This window comes from Lissotriton helveticus, chromosome 5_1, assembly GCF_964261635.1.
Source record: "Lissotriton helveticus chromosome 5_1, aLisHel1.1, whole genome shotgun sequence".
In the NCBI taxonomy this organism is placed as follows: Eukaryota; Metazoa; Chordata; class Amphibia; order Caudata; family Salamandridae; genus Lissotriton; species Lissotriton helveticus.
The window spans coordinates 1,269,472,510-1,269,486,139 of record NC_136065.1 but is presented as its reverse complement, the minus strand read 5'-3'; the positions used below and the strand labels follow the sequence as shown (position 1 = coordinate 1,269,486,139).

Genomic DNA, 13,630 nt, shown 5'->3' with positions numbered 1-13,630 from the left:
GGTTTGGACACAAATATTACCTTAACTGCAGACAATGCCCTTCCCTGATCCATTATGTGGTACTGTAATCTGGCAGCCAAAGGGTTTGTGCTGCAGGAGGTTGGGCCTACTTGTCTCAGGACAAAATAAACATGCAACTTGTCCTTGACCCCAAATAACATGTCCTGGGCCTTGGGCTATAGGACCTCCACAACCCTGTAAACTATATGGTGGAGGACAAATTTGATTTACTGGCTAAAGGATAAATCGGAGAAGAAACAATGGTTATATATTCAATTCTTTTTGGAAGTGGACCCTTACCCACTTATTGTGGACATGCTTCTTCATAAGTTCCTCCCCACAGTTAGAACTGTACATGGACTGGTTGGGCTCACCAAGATCTGGGAGCTCTTCTACATTGTATGCATCTCTACAAGTTTCGAAAAATCATAGAAATAATACCAGACTTGCAGGTTTGGTGATTTGATAAAACCACCTGACCTAACTGCAATGTGCCCATAAACTGGTCCCAATTATGTGATCCTTGGCAAATATTGTATTTTATTGAGTTGCCGATTTCTTGATCATCACATATGAGAACACCTTCAAATATGCGAGTCCAGCATGTCTGCTGTCCAAAAAATCTCTATTGTTTGATTTAATAGAATACGAATTTGCTCCATGTATAAGAATCTGGCTCACATATAAGCCTGACTTGCCTCTTAGTTAGCTGATAGCATTATCATCAGGGCGGGGGCAGGAATGTTTCTCAGTTCATGTTTTAAAACTCTCACTTTTAATAAATATATTATTAAAGCATGATGTGGTAGTGCACGGTCATTTACAGACAGCACATTTTCCACTGAAATCGCCACAAACTTTCCCAATGACCTGCAGCTTTACCAATAAAACTATGTAGCATACAAACGATAATGTTTGGAAATTAGGGTTTCAGCAAATAGTCATCATTTGTACATCAGTAAGTAAAGTGTTTCGATTTGTTTTGATCCTTTTAAAATCTTTGTTAACATCACACTTCAGAATTACAAAATAAAACGTGCTTTCAACTGAAATATCTTTTTTAATATTTGTACAGTTATTCCACCAGCTATTTAAATGTTATTAGACAAAACTTGACACATTATAAGCCTTTCATTTTTAACTCCTGATACCCCCAGCACAATTGTCACACAGTACACTTTACGAAAGTCTTTAACTTATCAGTTGGAGAAAGACAAGTAAACACCAATCTCTAGGTTGAAATAAGCAGCAAATTGTAAGAAGACATAAGCCGACATTTGATCTCGTTTTTTGAACACAGCAAATCTGATAAGAAAAAAATAAGATTGAAAGCATCTTTATTGCTCATTTACTTTCTGAATGAACATAACACCTGTTCTTCGCTCACTCACGCTCCCTCGCCCGAATGGGTCAGTAAATATAGCTCACCCTCATAAAATCTGACTCACGAGTGGACAAGAAGATTTTACGAGGCCTGTTCTAGTAAGAATGGAATACATTTCTATATAAAATTGCTTAGGTAGGCCCTAAAGTGACCTTTATTGAAGAGGTCCCGAGTGAAATTAAAACCAAAACTATTTAAACTAGACCTCATTGAGATTGAAAACCCCATGCCTCCTCAAGACAATACTTAAGAACTAGGTAAATATTTGTCACCTGTAGAAAAGGCTGACCTTTTTAATACTGATAAGAAAAAATGGTAATCAACCGAAATAGTAACCAGTACTTAAAGAATGCTCATTATTACAGGGTTTTCCTTTTGAAGCACTACAATTATAGGCGTCACCGCTCACTCAATAAGAGCACTCAATATAATGATTTCATAAGGAGGAAAGATCGAGCCAGAACTGTAGGAAAGATGGCCTGTAGTTCATACACATGCCAGCAGAGACCAAACAACCAAAGGAGTCCTGTGAAGTCTCTATGAGGCGGATTGCATCGCCTGAAAGAAACATCTAGTTGCAGCTCTAATGTAATCCCAGAATACCAGGCAACACTACTAAAGCAAATACTATATATTACAGCTTGATTAATTAAATTGGAAATTCAAATGTTACAATTCTGCTGAACCCTTTTAAGGTTTCACCTAGGAAGTGCGCTGTCTCTGCGAGACAGGTTGCATTCAGAATATGGGCTTTAAGCTCTGCACAGAGCTTCTGGTTGGTTGGCCTGCCTTTTGGAAATTCCTTTACTGTTGTTGGTCAATAGTGTCCATCTCGCCCAACTTTGGGTGCTTGGTTCCCTCCCACGAGACTTCACCAATTGTTTCTTTTGGTTGGCATCTGTTGCCTCCTCTTTGCAGACGCTCCCTCTCCATCCCCATATTGCTGCCGTCCTTCCTGGTTTTGGCCACACAACCTTAGTTAAATGTAGACCTATTGGCTTTGCAAATGTAAAAGAAATGCGGAGTTCGCCGACCTTCGTTTTTTTTAAAATTTATTGACTTTAGTGGCAATTGCGGCACGCCACGCTTTAGCTTTAAACATCTAAAGAGCAGTGTGCCGTCATTACTACAAAAGTCAACACAATGGAAGGTGAATGCTGCATTTCCTTTCCATTTATTTAGTTTTATAGCAATCGCATGCGCTTTACTTTCAAACATATTAAGCTAAAGCACGACAAGCTGTGATGGCTAAGATTGAAAATAAATGGGAAAAAAATATGGTGGCCGCACAACTTTTTGTTCTACTTATTGACTTTTGTAGCAAGGACATCATGCCGCGCTTTAGCTTTTGAACATCCAAAGTGCGGAGTGCCGCCATTGCTAGAAGAGTCAAGAAGAGTCAATCAATAAAAAAAGAAAGGGCAGGCGGACAGCGTATTTCTTTTTCTTTTGTAAAGCCAGTAGCTCTAAATTCTAATTTGCATTGATTGGAGGGAACTGTGCCAAGCACAACAGACAGCAAAGAAGAACAAAAAAACCTAAAAAAACGCACCCAGATTACACACCTTAAAAATTCCAGAACCAAATAGCAGGAGTCCAACAAAACAAACGGCAACTCCGAAAACTGAAGCATTCCAGGAAGAGGGAGTTTTGATCCGAATGAGGATATGGTTGCTTTAGAAGTGCACAATTTATCAGTGCCTTAGTCGCGACTGAAGCCGTAGATGGCTGTCACCCAAGTCTTGCAAGCCAAACTACTGGCCATACCCACTTAAAGACTACATTAATCAGTACATCCCACATGCCATTCTGAGATCAAAGTGTTGTTACTTGTAGAACCTCAGACACCCAAATTTAGTAATAGGTTATCCAACTTCCACGATTCTGTTATCTCCAAATAAATGAGAACTGTCCTTTTTACGTCCAGTAGATACACACACAAAAAAACATTCTTTCTCAGAAGATTATTCTGGAGCCAACACTGGAAAAGCACTTCCCTCGTGGTGTGGAACTGAGAAGGAACCTCTGGCACAACGTTAGGGTATGAATGGAAAATGCTTCAGACCTTTCAAAAGCAGTGCTAAACTCCAGGCGTGAGAAGGACAGTGTACTCTAGGTCTTTCGAGAGCAATCTCACCACCAGAGGCTCCTCTTCCTCCAGTAGTGAACTCCTGAAAGCCCTCACTGTTGCCCTTGGTCTACAGAGTACAAGTTGCAAGACCTAAGAGAAATCCTTTCCTCAGGAAATGCAAAATTATCCTAGGATTTACGGAGCTAGGATCACAACTTTGACTGCTGTGTTGACTAGCTATGTAAAGTCTGAGAAAGCCAGTGATGTTAGCATATGGTTACCTTTTTTTTTTAAGTAGATGTGTCAAATTAACCTAGGATCTGTTTTTAACTAACGGTCTACTATTCACTGACAGAATTGTACAAAGATACTGTCCTCTTGTGTTATAGAAAACAGAGAAAATGAAAGTAATCTAGTCAGTTACTTAAATACACTATGGGGCATATTGATCATATGCAGCGAGCCACCTTGCTGTGCTGCACTGTGTGAAAGAGAAAGAGCAGCAATGTCCCGTATTTAACATCATAAGCTGCATTCCTGTCTTTTCAATGCACTGGCGCACTTTTGACTGACTAGCGTCAATGCAGGCTCCCTTGCACTGTGGTGTAATTGTACCTGCGTTGTAAGCAGGATTGTTTTTGTGCAGTAAGGGACACGTTACTGTACAGAACCAATCCTGAGAGGCATTTTCCTGTTTCTATGTGTGCTGCAAAATGCAGCACAAGTAGATAGTGAGAAGAAACTTGGAAAAATAAACATATTCATCCTTGTTACACCCCCTGGGAGATGTAGCATTTTGACGCATTCCCAGGTCTACTACTAATGGAAAATCTAGGAATGCACCAAAATCCATGGGTGGATGCGTGGGAACACCCACGCTCCACCCATAGAACGCCTCTATGGGGCAGAGTAACGCAAGGCAGCGATTTGTGTTGCCTTGCGTTACTCCAACTTTAACAATTTATGCAGGGCCGCGCCAGGTGGCTTTGCATGGCTTGATAAATCGAATGTTAGTGTTGCATCGCCCTTGCGCACCACGCTAACTTTAGTGTTGCATCACTCTTGCGTGGTGCAAGGGCAAAGCAACAAAATGCTAAATATGCCCCTAGGTGTGACCAGGAAACATGGGTTCAAATCCCAGGTCACCCACATGACTAAATTGTGCGATTTAAGTAATATCAACTTGCTTCATTTGAGAGCATTTTCTAATAAATCAATTCAAGATGGATTCTGTACAAAAATCTCACTTGTAAATGCTTTAATGGTCTGTTACGTGCCACTAGCCATAAAAATATTATTGGCCATGATATATGGGGCACCAGACAGTTGGTTAACTTTGTTCACTAATGGTTTTGTCAGAAGGGAGGATTAATAAGTGTTTTAAAGTTTACGTATAGAAACTTCCACTTTAAATACATTTCAATGCAATGTTGTGATCTAATATAGACAGAAACACTTCCGTATGTTAAAGAAACACTTACTACATTTTAAAGTCTTTATCATATCCTTACACTTTGATTGTTGTGTAATTTGCATCCCAAATATTCTGAAGATTCTCATGTTCTTTGGCACTTAGGGATGAGCCAGGCCATTGGTTGGGGGTTGGCTCAACTGCAGAGCCATTTCAAGACATGGGCAGAGTAGACAATTGTTCAGGGCCCAATTTCCCAAGGTGCCCAGCCAATGTCTGCCAACTAGAAGCACCACCAATGGACCATCACACAGGCAGAATTTGCCCGGGTGGTTGGGTGATGCTTTCGGTTTCTGGCCGCTCTGCTGAGATTATTCTCCATGTACACAATACTTTCAGATACTTATGGAGGGCCCATTTGATTTTAGCAATTGTCCTCTCTTGTTCTTCGTTCCCGCATTTGTCCAGTTCTTTAGCAATGACCCTTTAAATCAGTTGCTATAGATCTCCCATCTGATCTTGATTTCATACTACTCTTTAATTCTGTCAGGTGATCGGGCTCCCAGTTCTGAGATAAATGTAGTCCCTGACGAACACACTAATGTATCAGTCAGGACTTCTTGGTGCTGTGAGCGTACAGGCAAGTAGTGGGTATCTCACATCCTGACATTAGGCGTGAGACGGTCACCCACATCATCTGCTCTGCCTCAATCTTTTTAAGAGCTGATGTCTAGTGGAGGGTGAGGTGAGCAGAATGTGAAAAATTAACTTACCTAACCCCTCCCATGCTGGTGACGGAACCGCTCCGTCACCAGCCTCGGTCGCGCTGTGCTGGTGACGGAGCGGTTCCGTCACGGCGCGCTCGGCGCGCCTGCGTGGTGCTGATTTCGTACCTGCGTGGTGCGTTCTATTAAGCTGGCGGGGCCGTGACAGAACCGCTCCGTCACAAGCACAGCGCGCCTGAGGCTCGTGACGGAGCGGTTCCGTCACCAGCATAGGAGCGCCGCGCGGCCCCCCTCACCCCTAGTGCTGCGGTGGAATTGTCGCCGCAGCGAAGGGGTTAATGGTTCCCAAACTGTCTGCTATGAGTATTGAAATGTTTAGAAACTTGCTGATTCTTTCGGTCCAAGAAAGACGGAGTAGATTTGGGTATGATTGATTCCCTTGACACCATGCTAAAGGGTATCAATTTACTGTTGAACAAGGACATAATGCCCCATCTAAATGTAATCTCATATAGCAGACTGCATAAAAATATTAAGTTGACTGCAATATAAAAAAAATGCACTAATAAAGTGGTGAAGTGTGGACCCACCTCAGAAGTGTCCATTAAAGTGACCTTTTGTCCTGAATTTGGACACTTTGTCCCGATTTTTTTTTAGAGGTCAGTCCTGAATTTGCCTCCATGCCAGAAGCAAACAAGACCGTCAGATCAGGGAGCACAGCATATGACCTAACGAGTTTCACAGTGTCATCAGACAGATGGATGTATGCAAAGATTAAACACCCAGCTAAACCAGTCTAAATTCCAAATATTCTATGATTAGATACCATTTACTTGAGTACTAAAAGTAAAATGCAGCGTTGCACTGTTTTTTCAACGTGTCCGATATCAACTTGGGGTGTTTATGTTTCATAGCTGCAAACGTTCACTGCGATGTTAGTACACAGTCACGGATATCTAACGGTTTTTTAGAGACCGTCAACCTCAGGACAAAGAAACTCGCTCCACAGTCTGGAAACATACAACACTCCTTTCCAAAATGTTTCACTTCCGCGAACTTTCGTGCGATCTCTACCTCTGCTCAGCGTCCCCTCATGGAAAGTGCTGCATATACAGGTGCCCAACCCTTCCGTGTGCACCTGTTTACCAGTCACAATGGCGAGCTGTACCCCGCACGACGGAAGCGACCGTGTTCACCAACACTTTAAACTCAAAAGGACTTCATTTGAAGACCCGGTCTCACAGGCCTCCTTCCTATGACTGCACCCCGGCGCGTGCGGTCACTCACCTTGTCCGGGTTCCGCCAGGGCATTTCTATTCCGTTCGGACTGGATTTCGTGGATGAACAATCGGCGCGTGTGCTGGACCCAAGCAGCAGATGGAGATTGCTTATCAAAACTAGACACCTGCCTATGAGACCTGAAAACCCAGTGAAAGTTCAGTCTGTCTCCATGTTTATTTACTGCGCATGGCCCCAACCCGAAACACTTATCCCCGACGCATGCTCCGAGACAACAGCAGCCAGGACCCGCCTCAGAGAGCACTTGGGTTGCGTAGGCTTTTATCCATTTGATGTTATTTCAGTTAGTGCTAGAACTGAGGAAAATGACCCTGGGCTCTTTTAAATTGGCGGTCAAGGTGTGGTAGCAGAAAGTACGTGGAGCCACGAGGACCGGAGTCACGGTCAAATTATACATGATATACTTAAACTCTAATTGTGTGGGTCCCAGTCCACGTCCTCCCTCCCAGCCAAGGTAATGTAGTTGAAAAAGTGCCGGAAAACACACCACATTCACAGGTCTTCCTTGCTCCTGCCGAAAGCCTGACATGGTGATGAGGCAGTGAAAACCCAGATAATGCCTGCCTCAACCACCTGAAGAACGTCCTCCATGTCTGTACCACCCTGCATGTGAGGTTTAGGTGACCCAACAGGACCTGAATCTCCGTCACTTTCACCTTTTTCCTTTCTAGCATGCCATTTAACAGTGTCAACATTTTCTCTTTTTTTCTCCTGCGGTAGTCTGGCCTCCATCCATTTGGAATTGCTCTCAATGCCCAAGAACAATAACACTGTTTGTGGACCAACTATTTTTTCAGCGCCAATGGCACCCCTAGTTCACCCATGAGCTCTTGGAATCTTGCCAGGAGAGTCTGGCAGTCTGCCCAACCAGGTGCCCCCACAATAAAGAAATCATCCAAATAGTGGGTACCAGCTGATGGGCCATATGCCATGTAAACAGCCATCGCAAAAAGGATCTTAAACACGCAAACAGTGCGCATGAAATGGAGTATCCCATTGGTAAAGCTTTGTCCACGTACCACTTTCCTTCGAATTGTAAATCCTATAGCTGGAAATCATCAGGGTGCACCATAAGCAGCTGACTTCACATCTCATTTGGCCATCAACGCTCCTGGGCACGTAGTCGCCACCAGTGACATGGCCACATCTACCGAAAAGTAGGATACGGAAGCCACTTCTTCTGCAATTAAGTAATTATATGACCCTCCCTCCGGCCAGGACAAACGCTGTATCAAATAAAATTGGCCCTCTCTTTCTTTGGCACCACTCCAATTGGTGACACGATTAGATCAGCCATTGGTCAATCATGAAAGAGCCCCGCCACCATCCCCTCTGAGACCTCTTTCTGCAATTTCTCTCGCACTGCCTCTCTGTGTTTCTATGCTAAAGGCAAATTGTCCGCCCAGCTCCGCACCGGAGGACCCCATACACCAAGCAATAACCCCAACAGAACCCCTCCCATAACTACTTTGCCTCTTCTGCTCGCACATAAACCCTAGCCTATACTCCAACCTCTCAAAGTTAACCAGAGTACTAGCCTTTTGCACCAGATCCCTGGGCCCCCCTTCCACCTCAGGGACCTGTAAACTGCTGCAGATGCCCTCCTTGGCTACCACTATACTGCTGCCACTCCCCTGCCCCTTGGCCTTAGTAACCACTCCCTGACCCATAACAGTTAACAAGGGGGCATCGTCCCGCACATTTAGAGCACTTGCAGTGGAATTTGCAATATTCTTGAGTGCTCATTCTCTTGTTGAAGTCCCCAGCAGGTGCCCCCTGTCCCAGGTTGTGCCTTTGATGCTCCCGCAACCCCTCCTTCGGTGGGATAGCTCTTAAAGGGGTGATACAATATAGGCTGGCCACTCGCTGTAAAGATGGTCTTCCCCAGTTTTGCAGCCCCCATGATGTGCTGCAAGATATCAGAATCCTGTTCCCCTGCCCCATTTTGCTTCCAGATCTCAAGCCAGATGTGCCCTAAATCCTTCATTATAGTGGGCCCAGGCATATTCCACACCCATGAGTTGGGCCTTCCTTACTACATCCATGAATTTGAACACGGCTACACATCGCTCCTGGCTTTTCTTGCACTATACACTGGATTAAATCAGAAATGCTGCAATCCAATTCTCTATTGTGAGGGGGATTTTTGGCTGCTTCGCCAGCTTATACTCCTCTTCTTTCGAACTTTCTTTGGAGCACACCTCTCTGTGGAAGAGTTTAAGCATCTCCGCCGACCCCCCTTCCAAATATGTTTTTTCATGGCTAGCATAAGGCGAGCCCCCAGTGGTTTAGTCATGCCCATATATAGTAACCTTTTTAACTTAAGCTCCTTGCTTTCGGGCCCAACCTTCTTATCTCCTGCCTCTTCTGATCCTCCCCTACCTGTCATGGTAGGGGAGGATCAAACCTTAAAGCACAGATAGACAGATGAAAAGAGACACAGATATGCTCCCTGTCACCAGGTCATTTGAACCTAAAATGGTGGCAGGGAGTCCAATTTAACCCCTTAAATATAGTTTGCGCTATAATTGGGCTACAAATGTACCCCAAAACAAATTGTCAGTCACTGGACTGCACCACCCACCCAATCTGCCCTGGGACAGATTTCACATTGGTCAGCTTCCCCCAAGCCTCCCTTGTTATTTGCCGTTCATAAGTTGTAATCCTCCTAATATAACATATATGGAACGGCAGCAAGGAGGTGCGTGCAAAGTACAAGTGTTAGATTTGAGGGTCTCTAGTTGGCACAGGTAGGTACTTGTGACAAATAGGGACCCTTGCCTCTAGTCAGGATAAGGGGATTACACTCCTAAAATAACCCCTGCTCACCCCCTTGGTAGCTTGGCACGAGCAGACAGGCTTATCTCAGAGGCAGGCTGTAAAGCATTTGTTACCACATACAGTAATCCAGTGACAACACTACAGATGGACACCACTCAAAGTTTTTATATCAAAAATACGTATACTTTATATAGAGTTACCACAAGACCATGAAACGACAAAAGTACACAATACTGTTACTTTAAGATGGTAGATTTAGCTTAGTTAGGTTCAGTTCTTAAGATGCGACATTTTGCGTCAATGTACCTTAGGTTGCGTTGCGCTTCGACGACAAGCAATGTCGCAGCGAGGGAAATGCGGCGAATTTCAAGTACAAAGAAACAAAGACGTGAAGATCTTTCAGATGCGGCACACTTCTCTGGGGATGCGAGAAGTTCGATGCGTGGACTGCAGCGCTACACCCTTGTTCTGTGATGCGACGGCAACAGCTCCACTTGCGACACTCTTCTCCCACGATGCGTCACGCTTCCGCATGATGCAACAACTACAGCGGCGACATCCACAATGCGAAGGCAGCAGCTCCGATGGCGGCGCGCTTCTCGGGCATGCAAGGAGCTTTTCTTCGATGCGCTGCAGTTCGACAGTTCCAGCGGCGACACCCTCCTTCGGACTTGCGACGGCAGGCACAGCGACGGCGACACGCTCCGACCTCGTTGCAAGACTCTCCTCTCGATGCGGTGCAATGCGACAGCTACAGCGGCGACACCCTCCTTGCGACACGCAGTTCCTCAGAAGGCCTAAAACAGCAGCAGGCACTTCCAAGGAACTCTGGGGAGCTGGGGGGTGATGTCTGTTGTCCCTGAGACTTCAGCAGGAGGCAAGCTCTTTTCCAAGCCCTTGAAGATCCTTCACAAGTTGAAAGCAAAGTACACAACGTTCCTTTCTCCTTTCTCCTTCCTTTGGCAGTAAGGCAATCACTGCAGGCCAATCCCCCAAGCATCACTTCAGCTTGGGAATAGTCTCTCCTCAGTTTGTTCAGGTTCCTCTCCTCAGTAAAGGTTTCTTCTTGTAGTCCAAAGTGATCTAATTTCTTGGTATCAGGGTCCCAACATTTATACCCCAAAACCTTTTGTTCGCTGAGGGGAGAGGTGCCTTTGCCCAGTCCAAACCAGTTCTGAAGCACTCTGTTTACCAGACTTCTCCTTTCCTTTCACAGTGCAGGGCAGAAACATCAGACGCCCCAAAGGAGGTGGAGTCAGCATTGTGGAAGGCAAGAACAGTCCTGGAGCACTTTGTTTACAGGACTCCTTCTCTTCTTTCAGTGTGCAGGGCAGAGACATCAGCCGCTCCCCAGGAGGTGGAGCCAGCATTGTGGAAGGCAGGCACAGCCCTATTCAAGGTTCAGGTGCAACTCCTCCCTCCCATCTAGACGCAGACCTCTCTATTCACCACTGGGCTGACTCATCCTGTCTCTAGGAATCCCCCAGCCCTGTCACTCACAAAACCAGGCAAAGGAATACACAACCTATCAGAGGCAGGCTTGAAAGGTTAGGCAAGCAAATACCTACTTTCTAGAAGTGTTTTTTGCAAACACAGAATGTTAAAACCAACTTTACTAAAAGATGCATTTTATCATTCTGAGTTCAGGCATATAAACTCAAATTTCTACCATGTTCTCTGAGTCAGAATTATAATCCTAAGTAACAGCCCATTCTGGCCTATGGAAAACAGGTAGCCTTGCAATAGTGAAAAACGAAAATGGATGTAATTCACTATTAAGACATGCCACACACATCAGGGCTTGTCCTACCTTATACTTACAATGCACCCTGCCCTTGGGGCTACCTTAGGGGTGACTGATATGAAGAAAAAGGAAGGTTTAGGGACTGGTAAGTGGGTGCACTTGCCCAGTCAGCATGACAATACCAGAATGCACGCAGGCTCTGCAATGGCAGACCTTAGACACTTTTTACAAGGCTGCTTCTGTGGGTGGCACAACCAGTGCTGCAGGACCACCAGCACCATTTGGATTTACACGCCCTGGGCACACTCAGTCCACTGTACTAGAGTCTGACAAGTAAACCAAATAGCCAACCTTGGAAATACTGATTAATACATCAATTTACAATAGGAAGCACTTGCACTGTGGCACTGGACAGCAGTGGCACAGTGCCTAAAGCATCTAACGGTACAATAGAATCAACAGAAAACCCTGCCGGGGCATATATCATAGTCCCATAAGGGATCCTTCACTTAAAATACAAGGTGACAAAAGAATATCAGAGCCCAATACACCTCACACACTTTTCATTTAAGTTTCTTTAGTTTATTAGTTCTTTTGGTTCAGATAGAATAAATCATGATCAAATCACTATAATACGTTTGATAACAAAGAGTAAAAAAATCTCTCGAGGTATAGAGGTCAAATTTTATACAGTGCATACAGGTCCCACACACTCCCAATCAACCATACTCAAATCACACTTACTTTCACACTTAATAAAACCAATCACTGCCACATACAACTGTGCATAACATTCATACTGGTACAATCGAGTCTGCAGTAAAGATAAAATGTAACTGCGTAGACACAATTCAGAATTGTGGACACAACGTATGATGGAAGAGATTATTAACAATGACTAGGTTTCTGGCATCCACAATTATCACGCCAACGCGCGTTTCGGTGTAGGGCCTTTTTTGGCCACACCTTCTTCAGGGCAAAGATGTACCAGGGGGTTGGGGACTCTCAAGCTTCTTTGGTCAAAATCTTTATGACTTCTACATTTGTGCTCAGTAATGAGTGTTATCAAATGGCTCCAGACGGAACTACTGTTTCGTGGGGATAAGGATAAAGAAGCTCAAAAGATTCCTTGAATAGGGGCACGCTTCCAAATATAGATGTAAGATTTCAATATTGAGGTTCAGATAACAATTATCGGAGGTCAAATGCTTCACGGCGGCGCTCTAACTCGGCCAATGATAGAGAAAGGTTCACCCGGGGGAGGCCTTTCGCTGGGCTCACAGGGGCAGTATGCAGAGTTTCTCACGGGTAAAGTCCAATGAACAGAGTTATGGATGGCTCACGATGCAATTTCCACTGTTGGCAAGACTTCATGAAGAATACCCGGAATTGACAAGCATATAGAACCAGTGCGGGTGTCTGGCGGGAGAACTTGTCAGCAAGTCCCCAAAAAAGGCGTGCTCTGGTCGGACCGCGCAGCAGAGAAACGGCTTCCAAGGACTCTAAAGCATCTAACACCAGAAAAAATACAAGAGGCAACAGCAAAAATGGATGGTAGGGAGACCCACGCCAATGGTGCCAGGTCTAACAACAAGGCATAGGTTGAGAACCTTATTGCATTTTCTCTTAATGTTCCATTATTCAAAGCAGGGACAGTTCTATGATTTCTGGGGCCCTTGGCAGATAGGGGATTTGTGAAGCCTCTCTAATTTGCATACATCCTTACGCATTCAGGGTTTTTTGCATCTAAATAGATGACCCTGCTCCTGAAGCTGCTTTGTGCAGACCCCTCCTGGGCTGCAGCCCTTCCCTTTCAGCAACCTACTAGCACCTCTCAGCAGCTCATGAAGGGCTGAATGTGCGAGAGTTGCTTTTCACAGGAAGGGTTAAAACTGCTGAGGATCAACTGGCGTCCCATGGTGCCTCTGAAATGGCAGCAGGGCCCCTCTGCTAGATCTTGCCTAACTATACCATGGTGGCGCAAGGCCCAAGGGTGGTGGTCCCTTCCGTGAGCACAACTGCAAGGAGACACCTTGCTCTCAAATTAGATGAAGGAGGGCCAGAAGAGGACCAGTTAGCCATGGCCTGGCTGTGACGCACTGGTGTGCAGCCATGTGTTCGTGGCCTATGAGCGGGGCCTGGGCAGCTGCTCACACTGCCCATGTCTAGCTCCGGTCCTGATTCAAAGGATGCTAAAAAGTGTACTTTTGGGTAG

At 45.0% G+C, this 13,630-nt stretch overlaps 1 protein-coding gene across 1 annotated transcript in view; it reads right to left on the bottom strand.

The window, feature by feature from the left end:
• LOC144755289 (uncharacterized) overlaps window positions 1–7,071 on the bottom strand; it is a 118,852-nt gene extending 111,781 nt beyond the window's left edge. Inside the window, exon 1 of the mRNA XM_078644069.1 lies at window positions 6,879–7,071. Within this exon, the coding sequence (XP_078500195.1) occupies window positions 6,879–6,902 (24 nt within the window). The 5' untranslated portion in view covers window positions 6,903–7,071. The remainder of the gene's footprint in view (window positions 1–6,878) is intronic.
• Window positions 7,072–13,630: the final 6,559 nt, after the last annotated feature.